The following is an 18,459-nucleotide window of genomic DNA, read 5'->3' as shown; positions in this document are numbered from 1 at the left end:
TATATATATATATATATATATATATATATATATATATATATATATACAGTATATATATATATATATTTATATATATATTTATTTATAGTCCAACATCGGTGTCCATTCAAAATATACAGCGAATCCACGTTGAAGCTGCAAACACTAGGACTAGTCTAATGTAGGTGGTGGGTCCTTTGGTGATCGTCACGTCTGGACTGCATACTTTAGGGCTGGTCTGATGTAGGTGGTCGCGCCTTGATAATCGTCACGTCGGGACTGCATACTCTAGGGCTGGTCTGATGTAGGTTGTGTGGCTTTGGTCATCGTCACGTCTGGACTGCATACTCTAGGAGTGTTCTCATGTAGATGGTGGGATTTTTCATTTCCTTGTATACCCCCTTTACGTTTCTAAAGATGAAAATACAAATTTATTAGTAATAAGAATATTATAACTACATAATATACGCACAATGCTGCCACAGATTATAGTTATATATAGACAGACAAACATTAAAGGAAAAATATTAATGCACAATAAAATTCTAATACTATATTGTGATATGTCTATGAGCAAATCTTTTTGGAGCATTGCAATGGAATTGAACTCGTTCAGGTAAACATCTGAGATGAACCGGGACGCAAGTTCAATCCCAATGTATTGCTCGAAAATATTTTCCAACATAAAATATTTTAGAATTAAAGAATATTAATATTTTTAGGTATTACAAAGGCTAAAGGATTAACGCTCACCTCGCATAGTTCTCCCTCGAGAAGTGGAAGGTAATCAATGTCTTTGCATGTGCCATCGTACCTGTAATATTAAAGAGTTAGCATTATTAACATTGCACTAAGTTGAGATTCTTATTCATTCATAAGAGGTATAATATAATAGAAAGATATAATATGAAAAAAATCTTAAAAATTACTCATAACCATCCGAGGCCCACACTTGAGAGATATGAGTTACGAAAGGAGATTGAAGGAATGTAACTGGAAGAGTGAAGATCAGAGGAGACATGCTCACCACATACAATATATGTATACAAGTATGATCAGAGAAACAATTAGGGTCGAAATATACTTTCGTAACCCAAACACCATTAAATCCCCTTACAACCCTTCACACCCTAACCCCGTTACCCAGACACATGTTTTCCCACAACTTTAAACACCTTCCACAACCCTAATACGCCCGTTTACGACCAACATCTTCACAAACCACCACATTCCCGCCATTATTATTCTGACGAGGGCGCTCGAATGGGCAACCAGGCCTCCACTCTCCATACGATCAGTATATGTATCTGAAGTTAGTTTAGTTCATTTATTATGCACCCCATAACCGTCTTGTGGGCGGTAGTGGAAAGGGTTACAGGGACACATAATGGGCTCAGGGACTGAACCCCACAATTAATTCAGTTAAGCAAGTTACAATCTTGATGAACTAGTTACAAAATTCAGTATAACTCGTCTCATCAATAATGGGTTCAAGATCGACCACAAGTACAGTTTCTAATTTAAGCAACTGACATATGTGGAGAGCTAGTGTCAAAATTGATATGTTTGTCCTGCACACCGCCCCCCATCCAGTGGGCAGCGGTGGATAGGTTCCAATCACTTAGTTACTACCTACAGTTAGCAAACTGGGGATATTTGGCCATGACTTCTGGCAGCAGATTATTTTGAATTAAATATTTACACATCTCTTGAACATTTGTTATAAATTTTTTTTTAAATTTTGCACCGAGGGGCGAGTTTATTGGGCAGCGCCACTCATCTTGTGAGTGAACATACCGCCATAGCAGAATGTACAACACTCCCCAATAGGAAGAAAACCCGCTGGGTTGTTCATCCTGTCACTTGTACCCAGACATAGCTGGGACTTGCTTAACTGTCTCAAGTGAACAGCTCCTCAAACAAGAAGATTAACATTTATCAACCCTTAAAAGCTTACGTTATCTTGCGGGTGCAAAATGGGGAAATCTTTTAAGAACAGTATCAATATTTGACAAATAGTGTTTTCCTAACTCAAACAATGTGGGGTTTATTATTCTACAGTTATTCCTAATGTCTCTCAGGTGTTCACATTCACGTAGATAGTGGTCAAGGCGGTGTCCATCACTCTCACCACAGATTCTGCAACTTCGCTGATCAACTGTTGTTTCCATTCCAAATCTCCATGGATATTTGTATCCAAGACGGATTCTCGCTATTACAGATTCTCTCCCTCGTCGTCCTCCTCTTCGGCCATACTGATTGGGATTGCCAGCTGCAACCATGTTGTACCATCGTACAGATTCACTGGTTTGTGCTTCTATCCTCCTTTCCTCAGTTACCTTGTCACGGTGATGTTGCCTGATAATACCTCTAATTTGTAGTTGAGTCTTGGGTATGAAGTATTCAATATGGTCTCCTTCAGCGCCTTCAGCAGCCAGCACATCTGCTCGTTCATTCCCACATATTCCAACATGGGAGGGGATCCACAGAAACTTGATGACTCTTCCCTGATTGGTAAGTACTCTCACAGCTCTCTTGATTTCAGCGACTATTGCAAGATTTTCTGCCTGATTTTTGCTTAGGCTTTACAGTGCTGCTTTTGAATCGGTGCAAATCACTGCACCATTAGTGTTCCGTTCAAGAAACCTTAACGCCATAACAATGGCAGTTAGCTCTGCTTGCGTTGAAGAGGCATAGTTCTCAATACGTGCTTTTTCTTCATTTCTGCGTAGGAAGGTATTATCCTTGATTACCGTGTATGCTGCACCAGCCCTGCCATTGATAGGATTAGATGACCCGTCAGTGTAGATTTGATCTAGTTCATCTCCGGCTTCTTTATAAATGTCCTCGAGATACTTGTGCCTCATTTCTTGTGGTATCATGTTGGATTTTTTCATTGCCATTTCATTGATGATGATCTTGCATGAGTCATCCTTCCAGGGAGGTAACCTCTCTACAGGCAGGAGCTCACGGGCTTGCTCAAGCAGGTGAAGCTCTTCAAGGTAGAAGACTGCTCTGTGATGCCATTTTTTGCTTCTCCTGTTTCCCCCTGAAAGTAGCACAGAGCTCAGTTTTTTCTTGGCAATATCATTGTAATGGGGATCTCTGGCTATGCTAATTGCAAGCTTAGCATTCAGCTCCTGAATTCTGCTTTTAATACTGGGAAGGGACAACTCCTCTCGTAGATTAGACGTTTTGGCAGTTCTTGGGACTCCAAGAATGATTGTCATGGCTTCATTTTGAATGCTTTCAAGCCTTTTCATATCGCTTTGGGAGTAGGTGCACAGTACTGGTGCGGCATAGTCTATGACGGAGCGCACATAGGCTGTGTACATCATTTTGAGCACGGCAATAGAGGCTCCATGTCCATTCCAGGTCTGGGAATTCATTTGTTATATAGTTGTCTCTGAATTCATGCATCTTTTCACACTCCATCACATACTGACGGAGGGTGTGCGAATAATTTTGTTGACACAGTTTACATTTGGTCAGGTCTACATCAGCAGATAATGAAAATTCCCAGAGATACTTGTAACCGAGTCTAAGCCGAGCAGTAGTAACATCTAGAAGTCTGCTGATTTTATTGGATGAACCATAGATGTGTGGCTCCTCTTGCATGATAGTATGATGATAGATGGAATTACTGGTGTCGATTTCACTTTGTCTCAGATCTACAAGATTTTGTTGAAGTTCTCGGTGTACTGCTGCTCTCAGATTGCTCATTGACAATCCAAGGTTACACTCAACGGCTCCTTTAAAGGCAGATTCTTTGGCTAACTCATCAGGTCTATCATTCATTTAGAGGCCAACATGAGATGGAGGCCACATGAAATGGACTCTGTTACCACCATTAATAATTTTGTTTTATTTGTGTCTAGCTTCAGACACGAACATGTTACAGTTATGTCTTAAAGAGTTGAAAGCAATTAAAGATGATAAAGATTCACTTACAATTAATGTATCAAGTTTGGAGACTTGTTCACATTTCAGTGCAAGAAGCAAGGCAAATAGTTCGGTCTGAAGGGTAGAGGCCCAATTGTTTATACGGACTCCCCACTCAAAATATAAGCCATCGCCCATTACAATGACCCTAAACTGCGTACTTTGAAACGTACTGCCAGACGAGTTAGACTTGTATATAGGGAAACATGTCCGCCAACAATGTTCAAGCTCTTTCAGAAAGCCCTAGCCAAGGCGAGGGAGCGGCAAGATAACTGGGAAACTTTTGTTAACAGTCTCAACTCTCACACCCCCCTCATTCAGGCATGGAAGGATATTAAAAGAATTATAGGCGATAAGATTAGCCAGGTGTCACACCCTCACCCCTCTACACAGAGCAAACGAGTTAGTCGATGCTTGGACAACCACCTCTATTTATTTATTTATTTATATAAAAGAAGGTACATTGGGTTTGTGAGAATACATAGCATAGTATTTACAATATTGTAAAGCCACTAGTACGCGCAGCGTTTCGGGCAGGTCCTTAATCTAACAGATAATTTTAAGTAGGTAAATTCTAGCAGAATAAATAGAATGATAAAAGCAAGAAAAAAATGAGATGAAAGAGATTAGTAAGTATATTAAAGCACATTGGTATATTAAAGCTCTGATTGATTACATTGACAGCTTGATTGGTAATTTAAACAAGATTAATAGACACCATACAGCAGATTGATAGCACATATAAGACGACAGCAATGATCACATTGGTAAAAATGTTCGGATTGGGTACATAAAGATTGAAAGATTGGGCAGCAATAGATACAGTGCAATTTTAACGCAAAAGGTAAAAACTATGAAGATGAAATTAGGTACTTTTTAGTATTGTTTTTGAATGACGCAAAAGTTGGACAGCTTTTCAATTCAATGGGGAGTGAGTTCCATAGACTGGGTCCCTTTATTTGCATAGAGTGTTTACACAGATTAAGTTTGACTCTGGGGATATCAAAGAGATATTTATTTCTGGTGTGGTGATAATGGGTCCTATTACATCTGTCCAGGGAGAGTTTCAGAGCAGAGAATATAGAATAAGCTCTATAGAATAATCTATAGAATATAGAATAATCTATAGAATATAGAATAATCTATAGAATATAGAATAATCTATAGAATATAGAATAATCTATAGAATATAGAATAATCTATAGAATATAGAATAATCTATAGAATATAGAATAATCTATAGAATATAGAATAATCTATAGAATAAGAGCCATGCTATCCAGCCAGATATCCAAAGTTGACAAGTTAATTGTGAGTGACTTCAGCCGTGAATGCCGCCACAAATAAATGGGTTATCCAATAATGTCAGCAGACGTCTAGACGTTACTGAAGCTAGGCTTAGAACCACGCGTTAAGTTTAGACACAACACTCTCTAAACCTCTTAGTTTAGAGAGTGTTACTTGTGTTCTTGAACCAATTGTTGTTATATTCATTGAACTATGTAACTAGTTTATCAAGACTGTAATTTGCTTAGTTAAATGAATTGGGTAGTTCACTCCCTGAGCCCATAATTATGTGCCGTACTTATATCCCCCCTCCCCCCCCCCCCATCGCCCACAGCATAAATGTTGGTTAGCACTGTAAAACTACATTAATCACCTGTGATTGAGTGCTCAATAACTCGCTACACTATATGTTGTCTCACAACTCTCTAACGCTGTCCACGGAGGGCAGAAGACAATGTATATTCTCTACAAAAAATATATATGCTGGTTTACAATGTATTAATGAATGGCCGTATTTGTCGTAGAAACAAAAAAAGTCCAGCTGATGGGTATGGGGTCCACTGGTGTCCTTGTAATTCCCCCGCCACCAGACCCTATCACCCACCAAACCCTATCATCCACCACAGCCTATCACATTCAAAGACTCCAACTTTAGCTAAGCCAAAACTATTGAACAGCGAACAATACCTTCACACTGTTGGCGGTGAGACAGGGCGGGCGGCTGCACGTACACACCAGTGTTTCTGAACTAATCTATGGCGTCCACTGGTTCATGCCAGATGTTGCTACTGTGTTGCCTGCTCCTTCCACTTGGCCATAAACTTATTCAAAGTAGTATTTATTAATTGAATGACTGATTATGAGGACACATACTAGAATTTCCACTCACACACACAAAGAGCCAAAGCTCAACCCCCGCAAGCACAATTAGGTGAGTACACACACACACACACACACACACACACACACACACACACACACACACACACACACACACACACACACACATACACACACACACACACACACACACACACACACACACACACACACACACACACACACACACACACATAGAATATGACCTGGGCTACAAGATGACCTGGCTACAAGATGGCTACAAGACCTACAAGATGGCTACAAGACCTGGCTACAAGACCTAGGCTACAAGATGACCTGGATAGACTGAGTGAATGGTCCAACAAATGGCTGTTGAAGTTCAACCCGAGTAAATGCAAAGTAATGAAACTAGGCAGTGGAAACAGGAGGCCAGGCACAGGATACAGAATAGGAGATGAAGTACTTAATGAAACAGACAGAGAGAAAGATCTAGGAGTTGATATCACACCAAACCTGTCTCCTGAAGCCCACATAAAGAGAATAACGTCTGCGGCATATGCGAGGCTGGCTAACATCAGAACGGCGTTCAGGAACCTGTGTAAGGAATCATTCAGAATCTTGTACACCACATATGTAAGACCAATCCTGGAGTATGCGGCCCCAGCATGGAGCCCGTACCTTGTCAAGCACAAGACGAAGCTGGAAAAAGTCCAAAGGTATGCTACTAGACTAGTCCCAGAACTAAGAGGCATGAGTTATGAGGAAAGGCTGCGGGAAATGCACCTCACGACACTGGAAGACAGAAGAGTAAGGGGGGACATGATCACAACCTACAAAATCCTCAGGGGAATCGACCGGGTAAACAAGGACGAACTTTTCAACACTGGTGGGACGCGAACAAGGGGACACAGGTGGAAGCTGAGTACCCAAATGAGCCACAGAGACGTTAGAAAGAACTTTTTCAGTGTCAGAGTAGTTAGCAAATGGAATGCATTAGGAAGTGATGTGGTGGAGGCTGACTCCATTCACAGTTTCAAATGTAGATATGATAGAGCCCAATAGGCTCAGGAATCTGTACACCAGTTGATTGACGGTTGAGAGGCGGGACCAAAGAGCCAGAGCTCAACCCCCGCAAGCACAATTAGGTAAATTAGGTAAGTACACACACACACACACACACACACACAATGTGACATTTAGAGCAAGGGGGGGGGGTCAGGACTGGAGTAAATGAAGGTTGTGTTGTCAGCAAATAGAATTGGTTTGAGGTGTTGAAAGGCATTTGGAAGGTCATTAATGTAGATGAGAAAGAGGAGAGGGCCAAGTATGCTGCCCTGAGGAACACCAATATTGATGGGTAGGGTGGGAGAAATTGAATTATTCACAGAAACATGCTGGAGCCTGTCAGTAAGGTAAGACTGAAGGTATTGCAGGGAGTGTCCTCTGACTCCATAATGATGTAATTTAAGAAGATTTTAGTGGTTGACAGTGTCAAAAGCCTTGCCAAGGTCCACAAATAACCCAACAGGGAACTCATTTTTATCAAGAACTGCATGTATCAAGTTAATCATACTAATAAGTGCATCGTTAGTTCTTTTTTTGGGTCTGAAGCCATACTGACAAGAGCTAAGTATATTGAGTTTGGCTAGATAAGAGTATATATATCTTTGATATCCCCAGAGTCAAACTAAATCTGTGTAAACATTCAAATAAATGTGTAAATAATGCAAATAAAGGGACCTAGTCTATGGAACTCACTCCCTAACGAATTAAAAAGCTGTCCAACCGATCCTTTATTCAAAAGTAACACCAAAAAATACCTAATTTCATCCTCATAGTTTTCTGCCTAGTGCTTCACCCTCGCACTGTATCTTGTGCTACCCACTCCCCCAAAATATGTGCCTAAACCATATAACTTTACCGTCGTAATCACTGCTGTTATCTTATATCATGGTTGTTGTGTTGAATGCAAATTTTACTTCAATGTACCTAGAAATAATCTTCAAATTATGCCTCAAATTTTATTAAAAGTGTTCCTATTAATTTTTCTTCAAATTTTCTTACAATGTACCTGTCAAATTTTTAAATTTTGCTACAAATTACCTACTTAAAATTATCTGTTAGAAGATTATAAGGACCTGCCCGAAACGCTATGCGTGTTAATGGCTTTACAAGAATATAATAACATCAATGCTATGTAGTCTCATAAACCAATTATACCTTCTTGTATATAAATCTTTCTCTCTCTCTCTCTCTCTCTCTCTCTCTCTCTCTCTCTCTCTCTCTCTCTCTCTCTCTCTCTCTCTCTCTCTCTCTCTCTCTCTCTCTCTCTCTCTCTCTCTCTCTCTTTCTCTCTCTCTCTCTCTCTCTCTCTCTCTCTCTCTCTCTCTCTCTCTCTCTCTCTCTCTCTCTCTCTCTCTCTCTCTCTCTCTCTCTCTCTCTCTCTCTCTCTCTCTCTCTCTCTTTCTCTCTCTCTCTCTCTCTCTCTCTCTCTCTCTCTCTCTCTCTCTCTCTCTCTCTCTCTCTCTCTCTCTCTCTCTCTCTCTCTCTCTCTCCACTGAAAAATTAGTCACGTACACCGGATGTTGCATCCGGTCGCTTATCAGGAGACGTTGATATCAGCCTGTCTTCTTCTCCCCATCACCTCTTCCACTACACTCCTAGTGGAATTGTATTGTTGAATGTCCCATGTTGACTGACTTTGGCCCTCCTGGGCTGAGGTATGCTGAACTCTGTAACTACTATATGAATACTGGAACACTTGATGATATATTGGACTTGTACCAAAGATTGACCATGTAATGTATCAATTATACAATGTTTGTGATGTAACTATATAACCTGAGTTTGTAAAAGCATCTTAATCACCTTCAGTGGTTAAGTGCTTAATGACACACTAGTTTCTATATCAGCTATCTTACTCTTTCAGAGCAGGAGAGCCATAAATGTATGTGTATGTATGTATGTGTGTGTATATGTGTATGTATATATATATATATATATATATATATATATATATATATATATATATATATATATATATATATATATATATATATGTACATGTGTGCGTATGTATATGTATGAATGTGTATAAAGCATATGTGGAAGCTGATCAGAATTGAATTTCACCTCTGTAAATGCACATTAATGACATTATGTAAAAGACACATTGACCACTTTATGTAGGGCATACGTAATTCTGTGCATCTATGTATTTATGTATGTAGGTTAGGTTAGCATTTTAAAAGCACTACAATCATCTTCTGTGGTTGATTGTTCAATAAATCCCTGAATGATATGTTTAACATATTTCTCACCCTGTCCATGGAGAACAGAAGAAAATGTATATAGGGTGGTTAGCATTGTAAATGTGTGGCCACGTCTGTGGTAGAAAAAAATACACTCGTCCCAGCATCACAACGGGTATGGTTTACGAAACGTAATGTCACAGACTTTAGACGGAAGGAAACGTTTAGCACAAATACGAAACTAAATAAACGTATAAATACCATATAAAAATGCATGAAAGAACATACACCCGGAGGACCTCCATCACTCCCAAGCCAAGTTCAAGTTCAAGTAAGTTTATTGAAAAGCGTTTCGGGTAAGGTGTGGGGAAAAAGACTTATGCTAAAACCTAATACCAATTGAGATCAAAAGCATAATTTTTTTTGAAAAAAGGAAAAAACAAAAGAAGAATGATAATAATAATATGCTGGTTTGCACAGCAGACCTTTGTTAAGCTCGAACCCGTTGCTCTTTGTCTGGGTTACATCTGACCTTTTGAAGAAATTGTCTGGATCTACATCCTCCAAATGGTTCAGTATTTTAAAGGTTTCGATGTATGAACAATAGTCATTCATAATTCCTTCTTACATTTGTTTTCAATTAATCAACAGGTGATGCCGTAATATTTAAGACTACTGTATAGATATTATTACATATATTTTAGATATTACAAAGTCGTTGAAACACATGAATGATATAGGATATATTTTTGGGGTATTAAAAACGTTATGAAAAAATACCGTGTACGTAGACAAAATTTATTCAATGTACTCTTGTTAATATTGTCTAGATTCACAATCTGGAATCCCGGGTTCGATTTCCGGGCGGGACAGAAATGGTTGGGCGCGTTTCCTATCGCCTTATGCCTCTGTTCACCTAGCAGCAAATAGGTACCCAGGAGTTAGTCACCTTGTTGTGGGATTGCATCCTGGGGAGGGTCAGTAACTTTACCCTGGGGGGGGGGAGGAAGCCTTGATATAAGCCTTACATGTATATATTCACTGGCTGCCTGTCCCCGACATAATGACGTATTCATTATAATTCAAAAAGCGCGCGCGGTGCCAAACGTCAGGTGTAGTTGTGTGGTGGACCGCCAGATGGCAGACACACATGTCAACATGGAGCTGAGGTTGTGTCTCCTCTCACAGCTGCTCAAGGTGATAATCACTCTTATTGCTTGACTTGCCGCGCTCTAAACCTCCTATTGAGAATGTTTGAAGAATATAATGCATTACGTATTGTTGGAAAGTTGAGGCTTGAGTGTAGTCAAGACGACCATCTGGACCTTATCAGTGTCCGAATTCTCGTCGAGAAATACAAGTACAGCTTTTTTTTTTTTTTATCTATAATAATAATTGCTAATGTCGGGGACAGGAAGCCTGTGTATACCAGGTATATGTACTTTAGGCTTGTATCGAGCCCTCCTCCCTAAGGTTGAGCTACTGACCCTCCACAGGAAGTAACCACAGGAACCCCACAACAGTTGACTATCTCCCGGGTACCGTATTTATTTATTTACAAGAAGGTCCATTGGGTTGTGAGAGTACTAAACATTGGTTATTTGAGTATTACATTCTTGCAAAGCTATTAACATTATAGCATTTCAGACAAGTTAGATTAAATTAGAAACCTATTTACTGCTTGGGTTATAGAGGCATAATGTGAAAGGAAACGGGCCCAACCTGTCCTGCTCAGGAATGAAACTGGTTCTCTGGTGAAGTGTTTACAGTGGTCTATGTTCTTGACTGGTATTCATGTCCTTGCAGTCATAACTCTACTTTTCAACAAATCTCTTATCTCAAACTTTCCTGATATTAAAAATGGTAAGAGGAACTCCAGTTCATGGGGGGGGAGGGATACATCTGACATACCTCCTACTTAAACTTCATATCTATGGAATTTGAGGTCATGTTCTGAACTATATCCATTCACGTCTTAACCAATACACAGTTATCGATGACATAACCTCGTTAACTCAACCATTAACCACAGGAATGCCACAAGGCAGCATCTGAGGACCTCCTTTCTCATATACATCAGTGACTTTCCAAATGTCTAACATTTATAAGCCTATACATATAATAGTTGCCATTGATACTAACTTCATCTGTTCAACTCACTTTAATTAATATTGTAAATAACGAGATAGAAAGGTCCACTCATGGATGTTGACCAACAAACTTACACTGATCGTAAAAAGACCAACTACATTTTATTTGAAAACAAATCATCAAACCAAATACCTGTAATAAACACTACAAAACATTGATACAAAAGCGAGGGGAAAGTTCCACCGTCTATACATAAACAAGAGACGTGACTTCCATACTCACATACACCACGTAGCCAAAAAGGTCTCCCAAACTATTATACTCTCAAAAGTCAGATACCATGTCCCCCAATCTGCTCTTCATACACTGTACTCATTAATCTAACCCTACTTACAGTATCTATGCATGAGGTTCCAGCACTGGAAACTACCTCGAGCCCATCATCACCCATAACAAATTTGCTATCAGATATACTGTGTAACAAAGTCTGTCTTCAGACAGCACACAGCCCTTCAGTTAAAATCTAAACGTACTCTCGCCACACATTCTCTTGTGCTATTTACACTTGCAAAACCCTGTTCCTAAATTCTAATGCTGTTCTGAAACTTCCTAGATGGATGTAATAGAACCCATAAACATCACACCAGAAATAAACCTCTTTGATATACCCAGAGTCGGAATAAATCTATGCAATCATGCCGTACAATTAAAAGGACCCAATATACAGAACTTGCTCCCTAATAAATTAAAAAATTGTCCAACTTTTACTTTATTCAAAATTACAACAATGATGTACCAAATTTTATCACCATAGAATCTCACATTGTGCTTCTAACTCAGAAAGTATTTTAACATCTAGAAATACAAGTACTGTACATCAATATATATAATTTCTTTTAGCACTGTCAAATTAATATAATAATTAATTGAATTCAAATTCTGCCATTACATTTATTTTTTATTCAAGATTGGCTGTTTTACCTTCTGATTTTAAATTCAATGCAAATTCTGTGTTAGCTTTAAGACTTGCCCAAAATACAATGTGGGTTAGTGGCTTTGCAAGAATATACCACTTAATCACCAAATTGTGTTCTTTCACAACTTTCTCACATGTATACAGTATTAATAACTAAATAATTGAGGATCCCAAGTTCGAGCTTCAAGAGGGACAGAAATGGTTAGGCACATTTAATTTTACCTGATGCCTCTGTTCACCTAGATGTAATGGGCACTCAGGATTTAGGCAACTATTGTGGGTTGCATCTTGTGGGTAAGGTCAGGAATTTGATCTGTGGGGGACCTTAATACAAGCTTAAGTACAGGCTTCCAGTTTCCAACAATGAAAATTAAAGAGTAAGCATTAGCAGATTAAAAGTTGTTGGTGAATTAATTAGTAATTGGAAAAAAGACCTTATTTGCCTATGTTTCAAAACCTTAAATATTGTATATAAAGGGTTTTATGTTGCACTCATTTGCCCATCATAGATGAAGCCTTCATGTGGAGGTGGGGAGGGGGATTTGGAGGGCAGCGAAGAGTTGTTTATGACTCTCTTAGCTTAAGTTACCCCCAACCCTGACACCACCTTGAAGTGGTGAGGGAGCACTTGTGTGCCATTTCCAGGTCATTTTGGAGTAGCATCTGATAATGATAATGTTTATTCAGGGAAAAGTACATACATACAAAATGAGTTACAAGCAGAATGTTGGATTTCTAGATAGAGCAAGCACTGTATATACTATGCCAAAAGCATAAATACACACAGTTTTGAGCATGATGTGGAAAAATAAACTTAAAAACTAAGACGTACAGTTAATTTGAGATAAAAAGATCAAAAGATAATTGAAGAAGAGATCATTATTCAGCCGAGTCTTCAGTTACTCTAGAGACAGAACTGCGCATTTTATATGGTATGCTTTTCAGTGATGAACAAAGTAGTGAATCTCTGAGTGATTAAATAAATAAAAACTGGATTAAGCTATATTTAAAGATAGTAATGTATTAGTGTATGATTTTGAAAAAAGTTTACAATAGGAAACCAATACTTTCAGGCATTAATTAAGCCTTGTCCCATAGTAATTAATGCATGTATATATCTGATATTTTCAGAGATTACAAAATCAACATGATCCAACAGAAGGGGAGGTGTTTGGATTAACCACAAATGAGGGTCAGGTGATTGCCGTTGCCTTGGTCGCAAAGTCAGAGGCTCTAAAACACGACCTCTCTCTTCTATTGCCTGTACCTCTCACTTGTATTGGAAGGTTTCAAGTTTGCAAGGGAAATCATGCCGAGCCAACTTTAGAGGTTAGTGTTTGAATTTTGTTTTATGCTTGTTTGTGATTTGCTTGGTATTTGGTAATATGTACAAATATTGCAGCTTTATGGTGAGATTAAACCCACATTCCTGGAGTCCCCAGAAATGTGGGGACTCCTGGGACTCCAGGCATGATGACCTCAACAGTATCTCAGAAGTACTAACAAAGTCAGGTAAAGTCAGGTAACTCCAGAAAACCTGTACTACTAGTAAGTTGGGTAGTACCAAAATTGTATTACTGTACTGTGCTAGTAAGTTGGGTAATACCGGAACTGTACTACTATTAAGTCGGGTTGTACCAAAACTGTATTACCAGTAAGTTGGGTAGCACCAGAACTGTACTACTATTAGTGAGAAGGTGGTGGAGGCCAAGACCGTCAGTAGTTTCAAAGCGTTATATGACAAAGAGTGCTGGGAAGACGGGACACCACGAGCGTAGCTCTCATCCTGTAACTACACTTAGGTAATTACACTTAGGTAATTACTAGTAAGTCGGGTTGTACCAAAACTGTATTACCAGTAAGTTGGGTAGCACCGGAACTGTACTACTAGTAAGTCGAATAGTTCCAGAACTGTACTACCAGTAAGTCAGTAGTACCAGAAGTACTACCAGTAAAGTCAGGTAGTAGTGTACCAGGAGTACTTCAAAAGGAAGGATGGAATGTCATTTTTGAATTCTTGTGTAAGTGATTAACAAAAACACAACAAATACATTATTAAGAATATAAAATCCTACTCCTCTGTGCAGTATTATGAAGATTGAAGTAATAATATTCATGTGGTAACTTTTTGAAAAGATTAAAATTATAGAATTGTTGATACATAATTAGAAAGAAAATGATTATGATAATGTGCATTTGATACATAATCATTTGCCTCATTTATAATTTCTTCTTTCAGGAAGGACAGTTTGCAATCATATGGGACCAACAAGAGCTGCACATTTACATGCAGGAAGAACAAGGGGTATCTACTGGAGAATACATTATTTTATCACAAGAAGAATTTAATGAAATTTTCATTCTTGCAAAGGTTCACTTTTCCCTTGACCTTAGTTCCAAAAACACACCATCGTCTATTAGGAATGTGATTCAAAGCTTAACAGAGCAACTTGAATCGCCATCAGCTTGCTTTAGGCTACAGAATTCTAATTTGTTACTACAGAACAGTGAGGAGGGAATATTGTCACTAGGAGGCTCGGTCACCGATGGCACGGAGACAGTAGGATCAGCGTTTAAAGGCTCTGGAAAAAAGAAGACTTCACATCAAGTAGCTGCTTACCAGCTTATGCTAAATCGAAGTTCAGTAGAGTTAACAGATGCTCCAGTAATTCGCATTGATAATAGAAATGCAACTGTTTTATCAACAATTTTTAATGGTGAAGCTATTGTGTATTTAGAAAAATCAACTCAGGTTTGTTATGTAGCTGAGCTCTTGGCACAAGGGGTGACTCAACAATTGCAATTGGCAGAGTTTTGGATGAAGGAACAATTGTCGGATAAAAAACTCCACGGAACACTAACATCATTAAACTCTCTGCATTATATTTCTGGCCATGTAGTTAATGTTATATACCCTGATGATGTTGATGAAAGATATTTGGAAACTTATAGAAAAGCCGTCCATAAAGCTTTAGTGTTTCCTTTTGATCGACCGATGATGAGAAGAGCAAATCGATTAACACCCGCACCTGGAAGCAAGTCGGCAGCATTGACAAATACACACGTAGGTTTAAAACCTTCTACAGTCGATGGGGATGTCAGAATTGTTCCAGGTACCTATGGGTACCACCATTATATGCAGAATCGTTTTGATGATAACAAATGGGGGTGTGCCTATAGGTCTCTTCAGACGTTGGTGTCATGGTTTAGGTATCAAGGATACACTGAGAAACCTATTCCCACACATGCAGACATTCAGAAATGTTTAGTGGACATTAGTGATAAACCGTCCAGTTTCCTTGGTTCACGTCAGTGGATTGGGTCAACTGAAGTTGGTTATGTGCTTGACAGTATGTTCAACATCAGCTCAAAATTCATTTTTGTGAGTAGTGGAGCCGAGTTGGCTAACAAAGGACGTGACCTCTCTATACATTTTGAGACTCAGGGAACCCCAATTATGATTGGAGGTGGTGTTCTTGCTCACACAATCATTGGTGTGGACTGGAATGCACAAAGTGGTGATATAAGTTTTCTTATTTTAGACCCCCACTATACAGGCTCTGAAGACCTCAGCACAATTCAGAATAAAGGCTGGTGTGGTTGGAAGGGGCCAGACTTTTGGGATCCAGCAGCCTATTACAACTTGTGTCTGCCTCAGCGTCCATCTTGTATATAATTAAAAACACTTTACTAGATATATTACAAGACGATATGGGTTCTTAGGCATCTAACAATATGGCAGCCATCACTGTTAATTTTCATAAATTTTATCAAGAAGGTTTACATGTATTTGGTAATTTATTGTACATAATAATTAGCATATGGGAAGGAACCACGATGGGGCCAAACCTGCTGTGTAAAGCTTCTCCAAAGTGTTTCTATTCTTTCATTTCAGCCTTAATTGGAAGACCATGCAAACTTTTTTCTAATTTTTTTTTTTTTGGGGGGGGGGGGGATTTATTAAACAAAAACTCACAATTGGTTTGCACATACTGTATAACAAAAATACACAAGTGTGTGCACTCACACAATTACTGTACAGTATTTATAAGTTTGAAAACTGCTTAGTTTGAAATATGATTGATAAAATTTACAAGTGCATTTTCAAATAAAAATGATTGAATTTTGAATACTGTATGGGACAGGATGTATATACTGCACTGCATTTGAACATAATAACTAGTCATTTACCTTTTTCTTTAGTCATGGAAGAATATATAATAATTTTTTTGTATTGGCCTCGTATACAGTTCATTTAGCATTTTCAGTCAGGTTATGGAAGGAAGTACTTGGATAATTTGATCATCTTACAGTTCTACAGATGTATGGTTAAAATGCGAATATATCTAAAGCATGTTTTACAAAATTGTGTTCATTAGTGTGTATGTCACACAGGTGAAGCAGAAAATGTTAGTTCATCTTGCCATATTCATTCCATACGCCAGTGCCAAGTTGAGTGACTATTTTAGTTGTTAATTGTAAGCCCACTTATGGTGGTGTTGTAGCATGTGCTGGGTGCAACATCAATCATAGAAAAGAGGTAAATAGGTTGGTTTAAGTTTATTTATTTGTGCTCGCGCTCTCTGCAGGTGCTTAGTTCATTTTGTGGTTTCCGTACGTAGAATAGTGGTAATGGCTATGTCACTATTCATGTGTAGGGTAAGTCAACCTTGCATATACTAGTTACTGTTGGTTGCACCAGTACAGAATTTTGATGGGTTTGATAACTTTTTAAAAACTTTTTATATTTTTATGATAATTCTTTCTGCATTTGTGATTCACATAACCCAGTACTGTTTTGTATTCATTATTATTATTTTAAGCATTTTATTAATAAAAAAACCCCAGTGGTGATGGAAAAGATCTTGTGAATTTGAACTTCCTGATAGTACTTTGATATTTTTGTTTGCATATTTTAATTAGTAGACAAGATAATAACTGGAATTATCCCGGGCAGGACAGAAATGGTTAGAATCATCACCTGTACATTACCCCTGTTCATCTAGCAGTAAACAGGTACCAAGGAGTTAGTCAGCTCATTATGTGGTTACATCCTGGGAAGGGTCAGTAGTTTGAAATTGGGGAGGGGATGGGGGGGAGGAACTTGATATAAGCCTAATATATATATATATATATTATATAATAATTTCAAAATTACTTTTTCAATTTACATTAACCTGAATTTACCTAAGGGCCTCCATATCTAGTGCCCTAAATAAGGGACAGGAGGCTGGTAGGTAGTCAAAGATCCCTCTACTGTTAACGATGGTTTTTTCCACCAAGATTTTGAACAGACGTAATGTCTTGGCATTTCATGAGATTAGCCTAAGATTGCAGTGTAAAGTTGTGAAAGTGCGATTGAAAATTTGTATTTGAGAGCTTATGTATTCTTAAAGTTGTTAAACATCCTTATGGTGAAGTTTACATCTATTTTCATATAGGAGTATACAATATACATCTTGTGTAACTATTTCTTAGTCTTATTATTAATGCTAGCCTATACATTTATGCAAATTTTTGTTTAGTATAAAATTAATTGATAATATTGTTGTACAAAACCAGTCCTGCTTAGCTGACAAACCTAACTAGGTGTAATAGGGAGATACTGTACTTTATTCTAGGCTGGCTTCTCACTAGCTCCACAGTTCATTAGGCTGGGGTACGAGAGAGAGAGAACAAGAACGAAGGAACGAACACCTGAACACCACCAGGTCTACAGGTGTACAGTATTTTAAATATTACAGCGCCGTAATATTGTCATTTTCTGTGTATCAGCCTCGATAGGCGGGTTGTTTGTCTTTGTACACTTCTGGGTACGCAAAGTGGTTGTATTTTGTACAGTGTCAAATTGAGAGAAAGGGCTGGCCATACAACAGGAACGGAATCTTGTGTGCTCGTAGAGGCGAGGGGAGCATTGGCATTGGGGATTGACCTAAAATGGAGAACGGTCACTCAAAGTACGAGTAAAGCAAAGAAACCATGAATCTTGATTTAAAAGAAAATGAAGCAAACTGTTGTTTGCTGATAGTATAGAATCAATATACAATAAAATCCCAAGACTGTAATTAATCTATTAATAAATATTAAGGCCAC

At 38.4% G+C, this 18,459-nt stretch overlaps 1 protein-coding gene and 1 long non-coding RNA gene across 5 annotated transcripts in view; one reads left to right on the top strand and one right to left on the bottom strand.

Moving 5' to 3' along the window:
- Ufsp2 (UFM1 specific peptidase 2) overlaps positions 1 to 17,230 on the top strand; it is a 40,721-nt gene extending 23,491 nt beyond the window's left edge. Inside the window, exons 1-3 of one of the 4 annotated variants that reach the window (XM_045744789.2) lie at positions 9,526 to 9,630; positions 13,498 to 13,695; positions 14,606 to 17,230. In XM_045744789.2, the coding sequence (XP_045600745.2) occupies positions 9,574 to 9,630; positions 13,498 to 13,695; positions 14,606 to 16,042 (1,692 nt within the window). In that variant the 5' untranslated portion in view covers positions 9,526 to 9,573 and the 3' untranslated portion in view covers positions 16,043 to 17,230. The other 3 variants (XM_045744788.2, XM_045744790.2, XM_069317041.1) reach the window with 3 other exon arrangements.
- LOC123759632 (uncharacterized) lies at positions 58 to 6,108 on the bottom strand. Its single transcript, XR_006773065.2, has 3 exons — positions 5,896 to 6,108; positions 733 to 793; positions 58 to 390 (listed from the first exon to the last, which is right to left on the bottom strand). It is a non-coding gene; the product is annotated as an uncharacterized lncRNA (long non-coding RNA).
- Positions 17,231 to 18,459: the final 1,229 nt, after the last annotated feature.

The sequence above is a fragment of the Procambarus clarkii genome, chromosome 8, assembly GCF_040958095.1.
Source record: "Procambarus clarkii isolate CNS0578487 chromosome 8, FALCON_Pclarkii_2.0, whole genome shotgun sequence".
Classification (NCBI taxonomy): Eukaryota; Metazoa; Arthropoda; class Malacostraca; order Decapoda; family Cambaridae; genus Procambarus; species Procambarus clarkii.
The sequence above is the reverse complement of the archived record's forward strand: the minus strand, read 5'-3'. Positions and strand labels throughout refer to the sequence as shown.